Consider the following 17080-nt stretch of genomic DNA (forward strand, 5'->3'; position numbering starts at 1 on the left):
TATATATATATATATATATATGATAAAATATTATATTTTTCAGTTGAAAGTTCTCTACACAAAATGTCATATTGCACTAACTATATATGCAAATAATAAATTGAACAAGTTGTAATTAATTGATAATTAATTGAACAAGTCGTAAGTAATTTATAATTAATTAGACAAGTACGAAGTGTTCTTTTAAACACTACTCAAAAACGATCTACATGTAAACATCAACCACACGTATAACTTTGTATTGATACATACTCTAATGTTGTTGAATATTTGATTAGTGTTTATCACATTCAGTATAAGTATATTTGATACATAAATTTTGTATTATTTATCACACACACCAGAAAGAGGCTATTTTGAAATAATTACATGTATATTGTATTTTTTTATAATTTTAAAATATAGTATTTCTCAAACAAAATAAGATACATAAATATAATGAAACTAAAATTTGGGTTAAGGAATGGGAGAACTTCAAGAAAGTTGTAGAATTCAAGCTCATTAATGATGATAAAACAACGCCCGGAGGTATTATTAGTGTTCCATTCCCAAACAAGCCCGAGTTTCAAGAGCTTACTCGTTTTGCTATTCAGGATTATAATAAGAAAGAGGTTAATTCAAACGATCATTATTTTTCAAACAAATACTAATATTCAAATCCTGAATTCACTATAATATTTAATTCATTCTTCGTATACTTGATTTTTCAGAATGCTCATTGGAGTTACTCAATTCAAATAAGCTTTGCAAATGCACAATCTTTAAATTTTAGGCAGATAGTATGAAATATGTGGGATGAGTATTTATCGATTCGATTTGACTTTCAAGTATATCGAGCTATTGAATTGTTGTGGTACCATTTAGTAATCTATAGACCAGTCAATATGGATCGGCCCAATCCATGCAAGTTAGCCTATATATACGGATTTTGGAGTTAGATGTGTTAGAGTAGACGACTAACCCATTATTTTGATGGGCTGGAAAACATCAAAATATTGACCAAAATGAGTTGTGGTGCAGTAGTGAAACTGTTTCACCCTTAATCAAAGGTCTCGGGTTCGAGCCCGGCGTATGGGGACAATCTTATTGGGAACGTTACCCCTGTATGTCGTACGCGATCCAGATTTAGTCGGGGCTCCAATATGGACTCCAAACATCGAGTGGAAAACAAAAATAAAACCAATAATACTATTAAGTCCATGTTTCAGTAAGTCGAGTTTCAATGTATTTAATGGACAAGCACAGAAATAACTATTTATCGATTCGATTTCACTTTTAAGTATATCGAGTTGTTGAATTGTTGTGATACCATTTAGTAATCTATAGACTTGTCAATATGAATCGGTCCATTCCATGCAAGTTAGCCTATATACGGACTTTGGAGTTAGATGGGTTAGAGTAGACTCACCCATTATTTTGATGGGCTGGAAAACATCAAACTCATCCACCACTACATGGGTTATAGGCGTTAAATTCTAATTTTATAATAAATATCTAAAAGATAATATTACATTCTAATCTCATTTAATTATGAATTAAAAGAAAATTCAATTAGCTAGTAGCTTACAACTCCGATATATCGGTTGACTTTGAGCTTTTATTATACGTGTTTTTTGACGTTAACATGCACATTGTTTATGAGTAGTGGCTTAGAAACTCAATTATTATTTGCTTGAAATGTTGGCATTAATAAAAGCTACTTATTACTTGTTCAATTAATTATAAATTATAATCAATCCACACAATCATATGAATAAATAAAGATTTTTGTCAATTACAATTATACAAAGTCAACGAAGGGACTCATAAACATGCTTAATTAGTTCTTGTTCATCCATTTTCTTGTTTATTTGAGCCAATAATTAATCAAATCACAATTTACTATGGAGGAAATTGCTGAAGGAATTCGAGCAACTTCGTTAAGGATCAATGATTGTCCATCACCATTACCATCCGCTATTACTTCTTCTGCTACTCCTCAAAAACACTTAAAATGCTTTATCAGCATACGTTTCGTGCAAAAGGTATTTAAATTCCCTCACTTCACAAAATTCATCTTAATGATTAAATTTGAGTCTCGAATTTTCAAGTGTCAGATGAGTAGGTTGAGTCAATTTCGAGTTTGGATCCATGAACCATTGTCTGATCGTGTGAATTGTATAATTACATCATTTAAACGCGAAGAACATTGTTATTGTAGTTGATAGCAGAGTTTGTGGGAACGTACATGTTGATATTTGCTGGTTGTGCTGCTATAGTTTTGAATATAAACAAGAACAACGTTGTTACACTACCCGGAATCGCGTCTGTTTGGGGACTTGTTGTGATGGTTTTGATTTACTCCGTTGGTCATGTATCTGGTGCACATTTTAACCCTGCTGTAACAATTGCATTTGCCACAAGCAAAATGTTTCCATGGATTCAGGTAAAAACAGAACGAACGTATAATTAATATCATCATATCGTTTAATATTACTATTGTTGTTGTTGTTGTTGTTGTTGATACTGAATTATATTATTGTGTAGGTTCCGGCTTATATTTTGGTACAAGTCGTGGGATCCACTCTCGCGAGTGGATCCCTTCGACTAATATTTAATGGCAAAGAAGATCAATTTGTTGGAACAGTTCCAGCAGGAACAGATTTACAAGCTTTGATACTTGAGTTTATTGCCACATTTTACCTAATGTTTGTCATTGCTGGTGTTGCTACTGATGATCGAGCTGTTAGTTTCATTTCGCGATCAATCAATATAATTTTAATCGTATACCGCGTTAAATTAAGTATATGTTATAATTTGTAATTGATGCAGATGAAACATTTATCTGGTGTTGCAATTGGAGCCACTGTTTCACTTGATATATTGTTCTCCGGGTACTTATATTTTTCATTTCAAGCTATTATTTTGGTCCCATCATGTTGAAAACATATTATATTTGATTATTTATAGAATCATATTATCGCTAAATTAGTCATATATATTACATAAAAAATGAGCTTTAGTGATAATTAATTAGCAATTGCTGCTAAATATGTAACATTCGTTGTATATGTCCCTAAAGGCTTTAGCGACATTGGATCTAATGAAACTTAACTAATGCTGGTAAAGACTTTAACACTCTTTATTCATGTGTATATTTATTGCCCGCTAAAAGTTATTTTTGTTGTAGTGATAGTATTTGACTTTTGGTATCTATGATCGTCTGTTGTTTATTATGTTTAGGTGATTACAATTTTGTTTTTGATGTTACAGTTTAATTTTTTCTCTTTATTTTTACTTTGATTTGCTTCACCTGAGGCGATATCGTAAAACATATGATTTTGTTGAAATACAGACCACTAACAGGGGCATCAATGAACCCAGCAAGAAGTTTGGGACCAGCAATTGTTACAGGTCATTACAAAGGTTTATGGATCTACATTATTGGGCCAACTTTGGGGGCCATATTTGGTGCTTGGACTTATAATCTTATGAGACTCACAAATAAGTCTTGGTATGAAATTTATTAAATCTTTCGTATAATATTAGATTCTGAGTCCGATCAAACTCATCAAGTTTAAATCCTGTAAAAAGACTCATATGACTTTTGAGGGTTGATTTCACGTATGGCTACTGAACTTTTGATATTCTTATGAAGGGGCGAAGCCGCGAAAGAAATTTCACATTCACAAAAAGCTATAGAAGTGTCTTCCAAAGACAAAGTTATATGCAATTGTGGTGAAGGGTGGTCATGTGTTGTCTCCAAGACAGAAGAAGCAGAAGTAGGCAACATTTTCTTTGAATGTGCTGAAGGCTGTATTTGTATTGTTGATGAAACAAATACTCTAAAAAAACATGTATATGTATATGAAAAGACTAAAAGAAGAAAGAGTTACAAAATGTATATTTAAAGACTAATGTTTTAAGTTCAATAATAACATTTACTGTACTACTATTTTTGTTTTATTGTATTAGTCAAGCAAATAGTTTTTTTGTTTATTCATTGCTATAACTTAAATTTAAAAGTTTCACCTATCACAAATGTGAATTTTTTCGAATGAATAACATATCAAAGCTTGAAACATCAAGTGGAGTTCATATTTCAAATTTGAGTTTGTTTAGACGAGATTTGAATTAGATCAGATTGAAAATATAAAATAATCTCGTTGAGTAAGGTGAATTGTTGGGATGTATAAATATTGTATAAACAATATATATGAACGTATATAAATCATCTTGTTGGTGATGTCCATGCACATAGCTGATTCATAAAAAAAAAAATTACACTATTTATATATGATTTATATTGTTTTTAAGATATATATGGTTGATTTATTTATTTCTTCGTATTTTTAAATCCCTAATAAAAACTCTAATTTCGCCCCTGGTTCTTTGACATATGAGTTACTTTATGTTGGTGATAAATAAGAGTTGTAAGTGTATATCACTACTACTAAAAAGCTTTTAATTAAGAGAAATAAAAGGAAACCATGTTCTGTATTTATGTGATAAATATATATAGAGAGAGAGAGAGCGCGCTTTATTTTCCTGTTTGTTTTCTGCTTCGCTCTCCATACTTCTCTTCCTTCTTCTTCTTTTTTTATTTCGAGTGAATAATACATCAAAAAAATTAAAAAATTGAGAAGAGGTTGCATCTGAACTTGAGGATTGTTTAGAGGAGATTTGGAAGTTGTTTAAAATTAAAAAATAATTCGTATACATTGTATATTTTTATTGTATCAATAATGTATATAGATTTATATACACCTCTATACACATAATTATTTTAATTTTTTTGTTGCATAATACACATGTGGGTTATCGCTAATTTTTTGAATTAAGATGAAAAATAACTACTTTATTATATATTTATGAAATTTATCTTTATAATACCTTGCTAAATTTTCTTTTGAAACAATTTGATGATAGTTAACCATATAAGTATAGATGGAACACCTATCTAGATCATTAGGAAGCAATACTTTGACAATGTTTAACTCACTATAATTTCATTATAAGATAATATTTTAATGTTAAAAACATTAGATATGTTGATTCTAACTAAAATATACTAATCAATTTTCTAAAAAGAGATGGTCAAAAAAACTTTAATTCTATGGCAAAATGAAAAGCTAGCCATGTTTGATTAGGTCAAAGTCAAACATGAACATGACTAATTTAGTAATTAGGTGACAAATTATTTTTCAACAAGTCTCTTAATTACAAAAATGATTCGACAAGCCTCTAGAACGTGCTCCCAATTGGGTCTTCACTATAATATACCAAAAAAATAAATTAATATTGAAATTGTATTTTCATGTATGTATTTTAATACTAATAAATATTATTGAGTTCTCATATTTTGATGCACAAAATAAATACATAATAATTGTATAAATCTTACATAAAAATGACCACTATTATAATATTTTAATTATTTGATAATGTTTGCTTATCAAACTTCAATTGATAGAAATGTCAGTTTATATGAATTTAACGGACTTTTAATAATTGTTATAAGCACATCACTACACATGATTACATATCCTTTAATTGTTTTTAAAGAAATAAAATGTCACCAATTTGAGTTAATATTGATTAAATAATTTCAATTTTTTTTAAAAAAATAAAATATTAATTGACTTTCTTTGATTGTGAAAAATAACACTTTTATTACGTTTAAATAAAGAAATAGCATTAGATCGTATTGACCATAGAATACATTGTTATTATCTATTACTAGGCTCTGAATTCAAGTTAACTAGGTCGAGATGGTACAAAAAAAACTATCATGTTTAATTATAAATTTTAGATTACAAAATGAGGATCTTCAAGAATTAACGTTAATGCATTTTAATGGTGGCGTTGCACACTCTATAAATATTTGGACTTAGAAGTAGTGAGTTGATAATATATTCCATGGTTAATACGATCTAATGCTATTTTTTTATTTTAACGTAATAAAAAGTGTTATTTTTTGCAACAAAAAAAATCGATTAATAATTTTTAATTTTTAGTAAATGTGTAATCTTACAAAAAAAAAGTCAATTAATGTTTTTTCATTTAAAATAATGAAATGTGTAGTCTTCCACAACCAAAAAGGTCAATTAATATTTTATACATTTTAAATAAAATTGAATAGTTATATCCATCAAAGTTCAAATAAATAAGAACAATCCATTAATATATAGTTGAATAAACTCTTATCCAAATGTCATACATTTCACATATTTTGATTTTGTTTTATTTCAAGGAAAAAATAAATAAATAGCACATATAATATATAATAATTAATAATAAAAAGGTAATATTTAAAGACTTCAGTATATAATAAGAAAAGAAAAAAATGAATTGTGAAATTCCATCTGTAGGGAAACCCTAATTTCGTCGATTCAGTTTCATTTCAGCCTCGCATTACCTATCTCTCTCTCTTTCTCTCTCTATATTCAGTCCCCAATCTCACTTTCTCTCTCTAAAATTCTCAGAATTCTTCACCGCGTCAACGATTCCTCCATCGATCCGTCCCCTCCTCCTTCCGTTAACAGGTATTCCTTTACCGATCTTCTGTAGCTGATTGATTGGTTATTTTTTTCCAGTTTTTTTTTTGGTTTAAGTTTTTGTTCTTTTGATGTCTGTTTGGGGGATTGGAATTGTTTTTATGTGATTTTTGACGGTGATGAATTTGGGCGGTGTGTTGATTATAAAGCCATGTGAATTTTAGTGTTTAATAGAATTATCGATATGTGAAATGAATGATACATGGGTAAAGGAGGATGGATGCGGCCAGGGAACGATGGGTTGAGGACTTGGAATCAAACGGATTTAGAGGATTCATTGGATTGAGGGGTTGAGGCGTAGTCGTTGATGTTATGAGACTTCAATGGATATAGAAGATTTATACACATCTAGTTGGGATTGAGACATTTAGGGCTATTTATTGATGTTGATACGCATGGGAATTTGTGGTTGTATAGGGTTGGGATGGCTTCTGGAATGTCTTTTACATGCTTCTATCAGAAAGCTAGATCTTCTTGATAGTGAGTTATTTGCTTCCATGGTTAGAATTAGATTCTTATTTATCTAGACTCTGCCCTCCCTTGGTTCCATTCACATTCGCGATTGGGTCCAAATATAACACTGTTAAGGACCAGAAATGATGTGACCGTACTGTGCTAATATAGTTTCAATCATGTTGAGGATCTGAAATGCTTGAAGTCTCCTGATCATCCAATAAGAAGTGTTCTAATTTTTTCAGACGAACAATTTGAATACCTATCCATTCTTATAACTGATTGCAGAGTTGATCATTCAGACATTTCAATTCATAGATGTATCTTGGACTTATGAGTGGGGATATTTCTGAAACACAACGACTTCTTGTTGTTGGCAATCAAAATTGTAACGTGGAAGCAATTTTAACATACATAGCAACAGGAAATCATGGGCAATAGTTGGAAAAGCGTTTATAATTTCATACTTTTGACAGACTATGATAGTTTGCCAGATTTCTAATCAGACTTGTGTCTGTTCTTGCATCTTATTGGATATAAACAGTAGTGTGACTGAATATGCTCTGTATTTTATAAAATATTTCAGTAGGTATTAGCCTTTTTGAATATGAATGATATGTGATACACTTTCGAATATTATTTACTGTTAGGGAGATTATGCTACTTTAGTCAATATCTGTGAAAGAAATATTAGAGGTTCTTGGTAGAGGAAACACAATTCATCGAATAGCCCACTTTTTGGCTCAAGGGTGGTTATAGATTTTGAATGTGGAGACCATTATTTCATAAGACCACACACCCGAAGATTGTACTAGGACACTTCGACCATACTTTTTTGTGTCACATGGACATACTATGAATTCACAGTTCCATATTTTAAAGGAAAAAACTAATTCCCCATTGATTTAGCATTTTTTGAAAATGTTTCCTCACTTGTGGATTTCACTGTGGGTATGTTGTTGTTGACTTGTGTAGTCTTTCTTTTACATTTGTAGTTAATTTTTGATGGAATGTCTTGTGTGCCTAGGTTCCATGGATTGTGGAACGTAAGAGTTTCTGTGGGAAATAATTGATTGTTGATTGAGAAACTACAGTTATCAAAGCTGCTATGGTTATTGATTTCACCATTTTGTTCCGTATGGAAAGACTCTTAATTACATTATAAGTGATTGTTTGTCAGCTGTACTGATCTCCTTTTTTTCTATGTGGACAATGTAACTTATTTAGCTTCTTGTCTACTTCTATTTCATTTATGATGATGTGTCTACGTCTTGTGACTTTTTTCTCAACTCTAATATAGCAGTTAAAGGAAAATGAACCTGTATTTATGTTAGTAGTTTTGTTCTTTCTTTTGGAGTTGGGAGGTTGGGGTTTGGTGTTTGGAAATTGTTGAGTCAGGTTCATTCACTTATGCAATTACTGATGTATAAGATATAAATTTTGGATGGTGATTTAGTTGAGATCAAGGATTTGAATTGGATTTTGCTGCTTGAAGATGTTTGTTTGTTCTAACCAACCAGAGGAACTAAACCTAAGACAGTTAATAGACAATTTTCTGCATGACCAAAAATCCAGTCATATGTGTACTGTAGAAGGTAGGGGGTGGACCCATTATCACTGAATTTCGGTTGGCCCCAGAGGAAGTATCTGTTATATATATAAAAAAAGAATGATGCAACACACTGTACAATGTCAATATCAACATGATCAAGAGATGAGGATTGTAGTAGATTTCTACCATTTTGGCTCTTAGAAGTCAAGAACATGAAAGTGATTGATTAGCGAAATTTGTTGGATGCACTGATGTTAGGATTACCTGATAGGCACTCCTTTTATATTAATTAGTAATACTTTTTTCTGTTAATTTTCCTTGGGCCTTGACCGCTGATAGAATGAGGCCTACTTCCTTCATTAGCTATGCTGTCTGTTTGCTTTTGCTCTTTAACTGCTGCAACATTCGAATCTATCTCCTTGTTATATAACCAGACTTCCTGCAGTATTCTTCATTAGCTTTTTTGCAGGTAAAAAGAATTGCACAAGACATGCAATAGTAAAATATATTTACCTCTCTCTCTCAGTTCGAGTTTGTATACATGTCTCCTCTTTGTATGGGAGTTTAATCAGTGCGTTGCATTACATCATTGTCAACTTATTAAGGTTTAACTTTTTCAGGAATTAAATGAATTATCTTAACAGATAAAAGTTTGTCCATGTTCATCTGTAGTTATCCTTTGCTTCCTTGTCCTTCAGTTGATACTGAGATGTTCACATCCAGCCTAGGAAATTAAGAACTTTAGCTTTTTGAATATTCTCACATCTTTGTCGTTGATGTTATTATGGAACTTGTTAGTTCTTCCTCTCTATTAAGGGTATGTGCAGACTATTGTTCACTTTTTTGGTAGAAAGATGTTTTCTTCTTAAAACTTTATATTGTAAAATTTTATTGATGAAGAGTCTCTAAACAGTTTGTGCTATAAGTTTGCAGCAATTGCTTACTCTATGCTTTCTTCTCTGCTGTAGATTTTTGAATTAGAAGCAGTAGCAATGTCTCCAGCATCTAGGTCCAAGTCGAAGGACAAAAAGGGTGGCAAGGAACCACCCAAAGCTGCTTCAAAGCCTTCAAGTGTAAATGCAGGTGCTACTACACCGACTAGTGGATACAATCCTCTTTTAGGAACATTCCATACAATTGAGACAGCTCCTGTGACTTCAAATGCTGCTCTTCATGTGAACGGTCGTTTCAGAAATATTGACGAGACAGATGACCATAGTGGCCACTCACTTGGACCTAGCAGCGAGTATGATTCTGTTTCCCTTAATGGTAGTTGGTCTGGTGAGTCAGAGGACCATAAAGAGAAAATGTCTAATCCCCCTCCCCGGGCAGAGACAGTAGTACCTGGCTCTGATAACGACAAAAGGGAAAAAATCCGTCAGAAAAATGAGAAGAAGCATCAACGTCAAAAGGAGAGACGAGCTCAAGAATTGCATGAAAAGTGCAGTGGTTATCTCATGTCAAGAAAGCTGGAAGCACTTGCCCAACAGCTTGTGGCTATGGGATTCTCTTCAGAACGAGCTACAATGGCTCTTATCTTAAATGAAGGCAGAGTAGAAGAATCAGTCTCATGGTTATTTGAAGGTGGTGAAGAAGCAGATAAACTCAAGGAACATAATCTTGATGGTGGGGGTAATTTGAAAATTGACATTTCAGAAGAGCTTGCTCGCATTACAGACATGGAAAATAAGTACAAGTGTTCCAAGCAGGAGGTTGAAAGAGCCTTAGTTGCCTGCGAGGGTGATCTTGAGAAGGCTGAAGAGACTTTGAGGTCACAAAAACAGGAAGCACATTCTGCGCCATCTAAGCCTGAAGAAAGTGGTGATCCTCCTACCTTGGGCAATGGTAAGCTTCCAACTGCCACCACTCAGAACTTACTAAGAGCACCTGTAAAACCTTCACCCAACATGATATTGCCTAAAAGGGATGATAGAGACTTCAATTATACTAAAGTTGCAGCCACATCAGGATCTTCTGCAGAGAATGGAAGCAAAAGTATACAATCACTTAAAAGGGTTCAGCCAAAATTGGAGTGGGCCAAGCCACCACAAATGGCAGTGCCTGCTGAGAAAAGGTGGCAAAATGCAGGATCAAATCCTTCTGTTTCCTATTCTTTGGCATCTCCGTTGCAGGCATCAACCCTATCCTCCTCCAAGACGGAAGCTCGTTACATTACTGTAGGAAATGAATTGAAGAATCTACAGCTAGGAACCGTGAGAGAACCAGTTATAGTTATGCAGCGACCCAATCAATCATTTAATCCTAAGCAGATTCCCGCCTCAACTGTAAGCTCTTCTCCGCCAGGAAGTACAGCAGGATGGGTTCCTTACACTGTTGAGACAGTGAAAGCCAATGGACTGATGCCACATATTCCTGGCACAAGAAGCCTGAGCCCAAATGGTGTCAGCACAAACCAGTTGTACAGCCAACTTCAGTATCAACAACACCAGCAGCCGCAACAATTTGTTTCTAGCAGTGGCCCAGTTGAATTGCCAGGAACAAGCCGGGGTAATAATTTGTGGAGTAGAACAGGTGCTTTGCAGACACAAACCCTTTCTGCAGCTTCCTCACTTGGACTCTTCTCTGGGTTGGGCACCAGTGGTCTGTCTGGGTCATCGTCTCCGGTTGACTGGAACAGTGGTGGCGGGTCAATGGAACAGCTAGATTACACTAACATAGACTGGAGTTTAGATCGCGGGTCTTCATCTTCAAGAGCAGGTGGGATGTGGCCAGGAATGAACCCTTTAATGCAAAATAATGTTCGTACATATGATTCATTTACCCCTGGCGTGGGTGTTACATCTGCGATGAGACCTGCTCTGTCTAATGTTGGTGGTGGTGGTGTCTCGATACCTGGGCTTCAGGAACGAGCTTCAACAGCAGAGACATCTAGTGGTGGTTCTCGGGAGTGGGCTTCTCCCTTTGAAGAGAGAGATCTTTTTAGCGCACCAAGACAGTTTGTTTCTTCTCCCTCCCTGTAGGGTTGATAGGAGAGGATTTGAAATGAAATAAACGAGAGAAAAAATGGAATAGACCAGTAAATGTGCTTGAATTTGATGTTGGTTCTTATATGATGGGATGCTATTTCCGTGTTGATGTTAGTGGTAGAGCCCTTTAGTTTAGTTTTTGGAATGAATCTTTAGGTGGAAAATGCCTCTTCATTGACAAATGCTCCATCAAGATAATATAGACTTGTTGTTCAGTAGGCGAAAAGTAACAATGGGATCTAATATGCATTTAGAGCATCTCCATAACATATTTGTATATCGGTGATATTATTTTGTCGTAAATCAAAGAAGTGAACCAACTGAGATTAGCTTGAATTTTAAATGCACTTAAGCCGTTTTTGTGCTAGGAAAAATAAACCTCTTTTGGACCAAAAACAGGGGAAACCAATGGACCAATCTATCAAGAAGCCATAGGCACATGGATAATGTTTTTGACAAAGATTTTGATAGAAGATTTGATATTGTTTTAGGCCTATTTGGCATGGCATTAACTTGAACTTTTGGATGGAAAAAAACTAAAGGCATATAGAAGAGAGAGTGAGGCATTGATCTAAAATGGAAAGTTTGTGCCATCTTTGAGTATATGGTGTGGGAGTGAAAGGTTTGATGATTTTCTTGGATACTATAGGTATCATGATTATTCTTTCACCTTTGTCTTTTTTATCGGTCAATTACAACTTTATTTATACACATGAGACCTTCAATGCAAAAGGAAAACTAACTCCTAGTTATCGCGTGCAATCGTATATTGAGATGCTTCTCTGTGGTTGTGGTTGTTGGAACGGCGCAAATTAACAAATCTTATTAAGTGATTAACAACAAAAGATTATTTAGCAATCTATAAACTAAAAAAGTTCAGATTACAAACACTTTCAACATATAAACTAATTCTTATCCCTCTGGCAATAACTTACGGAGATCGTTAAGCCCCCTCCAAGCTACTCTATTTACATCTCAATTTCTCTTTAAGTTTTTACCTAACACTACTTTTAAGGAAGCTGAAGTAGACAGGTATTTTATCTTTCTTCAGACCCCACTTGTAAGATTAGATCGGATATATTAAAGAGAGTCCGTAGCCAAAAGGGCAAAGAAAATTAATGTACCCTTTTTGAATTTTTGACAATTTCTTTTGCCCTTTTGACTTCGGACTCATATTAAAGATATACTTATTGAAGGTGAAATACTCTTAAAACAGTGTTATTGAGACGTCCCAACTTATGAAAATTTCCTGAAGACCAAAAGGGAGAAAGTCCGCCCTTATAGAAGCACTAAAGTTTGTTTCCATAGTTCGGTTGGGTTTAGGTCTTTTTCCCTTTTTACGTGGATAAATAAAGGTTCAAGGTTTTGGGTCTCTTTTTTCTTTGTGGATAAATTTAGCCCAATTTGACTAGTTCACTTTTGCCCATAACTCCAATATTATGGTGCATATGTAAGACTTTCTTTTAGGTCTTAATTATTCGAAAGAATCACCACTGATAAATAGCCCTATACAAAGAAAAGTGAGAGAGTGCAGATTTTCGCACAAGCCCTAGCAACCAATTTTAAATCGAGATTTTTGCTTCGTTTCTTGTCCGATTAAATTTATTTTTTGATCGCTTGTTTCTTTCAACTTAATCTTGATTGGAAGCTGAGAGAGGGTAATTTGGAGTCCTGTAGCTCCAGATTATAGCTCGTGAACAGTAGCTGCAGTTTTGATGATTCTGCTCATTTTGTTTCTCTAATTTTTGGTGTTATTTTGTAAATTGTATTGCATATTGCTTGACACTTTATTGGTAACCATTTTAGAGAACACTTCTATAACTGTTTGTTGATTTTAGTAGAACTTTGATCTTGTGATTTTTACTGTTCACACCGAAGAAATGAAAGAGTAAAAATATGACTGATGGTGTGTTACATGGATAGTGCACCCGTTAAACGCGTACCTTTTAAAAGATGATTGATCTCTGTTGGAACAAAAACAAAGATTAATCTAAGAGTTAAACATCATATTTAACCTTATAAGTCCGCTATTAAAGTGAAATTGCATCAAATTTTATTTGTTTGCTGTAAGAAGAAACTTAGTAGCCATATCAGGAATACAGTGGAACAGAAACTTGTCCTAGTTCCACAACATTCGTTATTGTAAACATCTATCCGACAAAGGTAGAGGTAAGATCTGCGTAAACCTTACTGTCCCATACCAGACGAGTTATTTCCAAGAGGTTGTTTTTCGACTTTCTTATATCAGTTATTTAAATAAGTATTTTATTGTATTTTTGATAGAAATTAGTTACATATCTTCAATAACTGTCCCTTTTGAAAATGGAGCTGCTATCCTTATAGCAGAAATATTCAAATCTATTAAAGTAGAGCGGATAATTAGAGTTGTGTCTATTTTTTTTTTATCTAAGCGATGATAGATCATATTATTTTATTGAATTTCTAAGTAACGTACATTTTTTCCGTTCTTCAGACCCCACTCGTAAGATTATATTAGATATATTTAATTTTTTTCAAGTGCTATTTAATTATTGTGAGATTTTGGCTCTTTATTTAATACAAGAAAAGATTTATTGTATGTTGGACTTGGAGTTGTACTTATACCGAGTGAAATACTCTTAAAACAATGTGAAGAAAATTTCCTACAATTTTTGTGACCAAATATTTTCCATAAGATATCCAATAATAATCTTAAAGGTATTCCACTCTTTGACATTTGAATGAGGGTGATTAATAACTTTGTCCATTGGAGAATTGATTTGGACTTCCAAGAATTCAGCACCATGGTCATCACACTCAATAGTTCCTATCACTTAGCTGAGCCAGAGTAGATACAACACTATCCACTATACTAACCCTCACCGATTAACATAGATTTTTCTAAGCGGATACCACACCGCGCACTAAACCCCCACCCTTTGGACGATTTAGATTTTGACTAAGCAACAACAATGTTGCCCACTAAATCACCTAACTCTAGATGACTTATACTAGGTTGTGGAGTCTGATTACTATACCTTACCGCCGTGGAAGTTTACTCACGGGATGTTACCACGAAATATTGGGTTTTCTCTTTCTCTCTCTATATCTCTCATCTCTTTCTCTTGAAAGTTCTTGTGTTCTTCATTCATCAAGTGTGTGTGCGTGAATTCGATCCTAACAACTTAGACTTCTAGAAACCGAAACAAGACCTGTATCCTTTTATAAATTAGGATCAGATTTACAATGTAAGCACATAAGACACCAAGCTCTAAATACAACAAGAATCTTTAGCACTCCATCTGGTCCCTCTCAAACTTTTTTGTGAGTTCTTGAAAAGACTTGCTGGTTGACTTCTTTCATTGGATGAATGAATATTATATGAAAAAACAAGTATAATCTCAGTCTTAACATCATATTTTTAGCAATTTAACCTTATGAGTCCCTATTAAAGTGAAATTGCATCAACTTTATTCGTTTATATTAAGAAGAAACATTAGTAGCAACATCAGGAATACAGTGGAACGGAGGACTAGTCCCAGTCCCACAACATTCCTTATTATGAACATCAATCTGACAAAGATAGAGGTAAGGTCTGCGTACACCTCATCCTCCCCCAAGACGATGTATGTTTTTATTGTTGAGAAATAAACAAGACAAGGAAATGAATATCTGCTTTGGTAAGACAATTATATAGGGAGTATGAATTTGTCCCATAATTCATCAAGTGTGTTACTGTTCTTCTTTGTTACAAAAGTCCTCGTTAATTGGAGTAGCAAATTCAAGAAGTTGATCATCATGCTCGAACACACTCATTTCTTGTTCATTCAAGTTAACAAAAGCTTCAATTCCTCCATCATATGTCCTCATCAAATGAATAAATTTGTTAATTGGACCCTTTGCAATGCTTGATCTAATAGGCTTCCCAAATCCAAAATCTAAATCTTGTGAAAATGGGAACTTACATACGCTACTCGAAAAGTAGTGATCACATTTCCTTTTATAGAATGTCACTTCCCCTGATCTATATGCATCTAACATCTCTATAGCGAATTCATTTTCTTCAACATTATTATCTCTTGCGGAGAGGTAATTTTTAGACTTTTTTATATCGGTTACCAAGTTTGGTAACTTGAGCTCTTCCTTGTCTTCATATATCGGTGAGGAGATTATGGAGATGAGATTTCCTATGGAGTTTGGTGGGAGTTGAGGTGAAGTTATTTCTCGTATATCGAGAAATTGGACCAACTGAGATCGCTTGAACGAGCCCGAGTTAACCACAGTGCCAGAAGATGCAGCACATTTGTAGATAAGAGCATTTGCAGCTTCGTTGCTCGTTACATTTTGCACGCCAATTGACGATTTTAATGCACTTAGCTTTGTGCTAGAGAAAACAAACCTCTTTTGGACGCATTTGTCCGTGTCTGATCCAATAACAGGGGAAACCAATGGACCAATTGGCGATGGTACGATGGAGTCCTCGACGAAATAAGGAGATGGGTTTGTATTTGAATTTCGAGTTAATGCAGCCCAATCTCTCAAGAAGCAATGGGCACTACTTCCGTCTCCTATTTTGTGCGACAAGCAAACACTGAGTGCTATTCCTCCACAATCAAAATGACTTAATTGAGCTACAATCAAGGCGCGATCAACGCCATTTGCCCAAGGTAAACCTTGAGGAAATGTCAAATCTTTGACATTTGAGTCAGGGTGATTGACAACTTTGTCCATTGAAGAATTAATTTGAACTTCCAAGAACTCAGCGCCTTGGTCATCACACTCAATAGTGGCGTTGTCTTTTAGAGTTCCAGCCCATGGATAGTAATAACTTAATATTTTTGACAAAGAGTTTGATAGAACATTTGATATTGTTTTAGGCCCATTTGGGATGGCATTAACTTGATTTTTTGGGTAGAAAAAGACAAGGGGCATGTATAAGCGAGTGAGACATTGATCTAAAAGTGAAAGTTTGTGCCATCTTTGAGTAGACGGTGTGGGCGTGAAAGGTTTGATGATTTTTTTTGATATTATTGATATCATGATTTTTCTTCACCTTTTTTTTTTAATACAACTAAGCTAGTTATTTATACACATGAGTCCTTCAATACAAAAGGAAGAGAAAAATTGGCATGATGGCCTTACTTTCTATGTCATATTTCATTATAAAATAATAAGAAATAATTTATCACTTAATTAAACAAGTATTTTATTGTATTTTTGGAAGAAATTAGTTACATATCTTCAACAACTGTCCATTTTGAAAATGGAGATGTTATCCTTATCACAGAAATATTCAAATCTATTAAAGTAGAGGGGGTGATTAGAGTTGTGTCTAATTTTTTATCTAAGTGATGATAGACAGTCTGCATAATAAAAATATTGTCGGTCGTTTCCACAATTTGAAGTACTTGATCAGCACAAGTTACACGAAGATAACTTTATTGTATTTTGCTCTTGAACAACGAACCATAATTCTCTCAAATATGCTCTCGTGTATTTGCTCAATCAATTTTTTTTTCTTCTCAGTTTAAACGCGTAGATTTATTTAATTAGTGAAAGAACAATGTTTTAAA

The 17080-nt window shown here is 33.7% G+C and overlaps 3 protein-coding genes across 3 annotated transcripts; 2 read left to right on the top strand and 1 right to left on the bottom strand.

Moving 5' to 3' along the window:
* Positions 1-1836: 1836 nt before the first annotated feature.
* LOC107022774 (nodulin-26-like) lies at positions 1837-3928 on the top strand. Its single transcript, XM_015223365.2, has 6 exons — positions 1837-2024; positions 2201-2425; positions 2527-2724; positions 2812-2873; positions 3335-3493; positions 3638-3928. The coding sequence occupies exons 1-6, from the start codon at positions 1884-1886 to the stop codon at positions 3888-3890; spliced, it is 1038 nt and encodes a 345-aa protein (XP_015078851.1). The 5' UTR covers positions 1837-1883; the 3' UTR covers positions 3891-3928.
* Positions 3929-6324: 2396 nt separating this feature from the next.
* Positions 6325-11710, top strand: LOC107023304. Its single transcript, XM_015223955.2, has 2 exons — positions 6325-6524; positions 9510-11710. Exon 2 carries the CDS (start codon positions 9534-9536, stop codon positions 11520-11522), a length of 1989 nt encoding a protein of 662 aa, XP_015079441.1. The 5' UTR covers positions 6325-6524; positions 9510-9533; the 3' UTR covers positions 11523-11710.
* A 3529-nt stretch (positions 11711-15239) lies between these two features.
* LOC107022809 (acylsugar acyltransferase 3-like) lies at positions 15240-16439 on the bottom strand. Its single transcript, XM_015223396.2, has one exon. The coding sequence runs from the start codon at positions 16437-16439 to the stop codon at positions 15240-15242; it is 1200 nt and encodes a 399-aa protein (XP_015078882.2).
* Between the last annotated feature and the right edge of the window lie 641 nt (positions 16440-17080).

Source organism: Solanum pennellii, chromosome 6 (genome assembly GCF_001406875.1).
Source record: "Solanum pennellii chromosome 6, SPENNV200".
NCBI lineage: Eukaryota > Viridiplantae > Streptophyta > Magnoliopsida > Solanales > Solanaceae > Solanum > Solanum pennellii.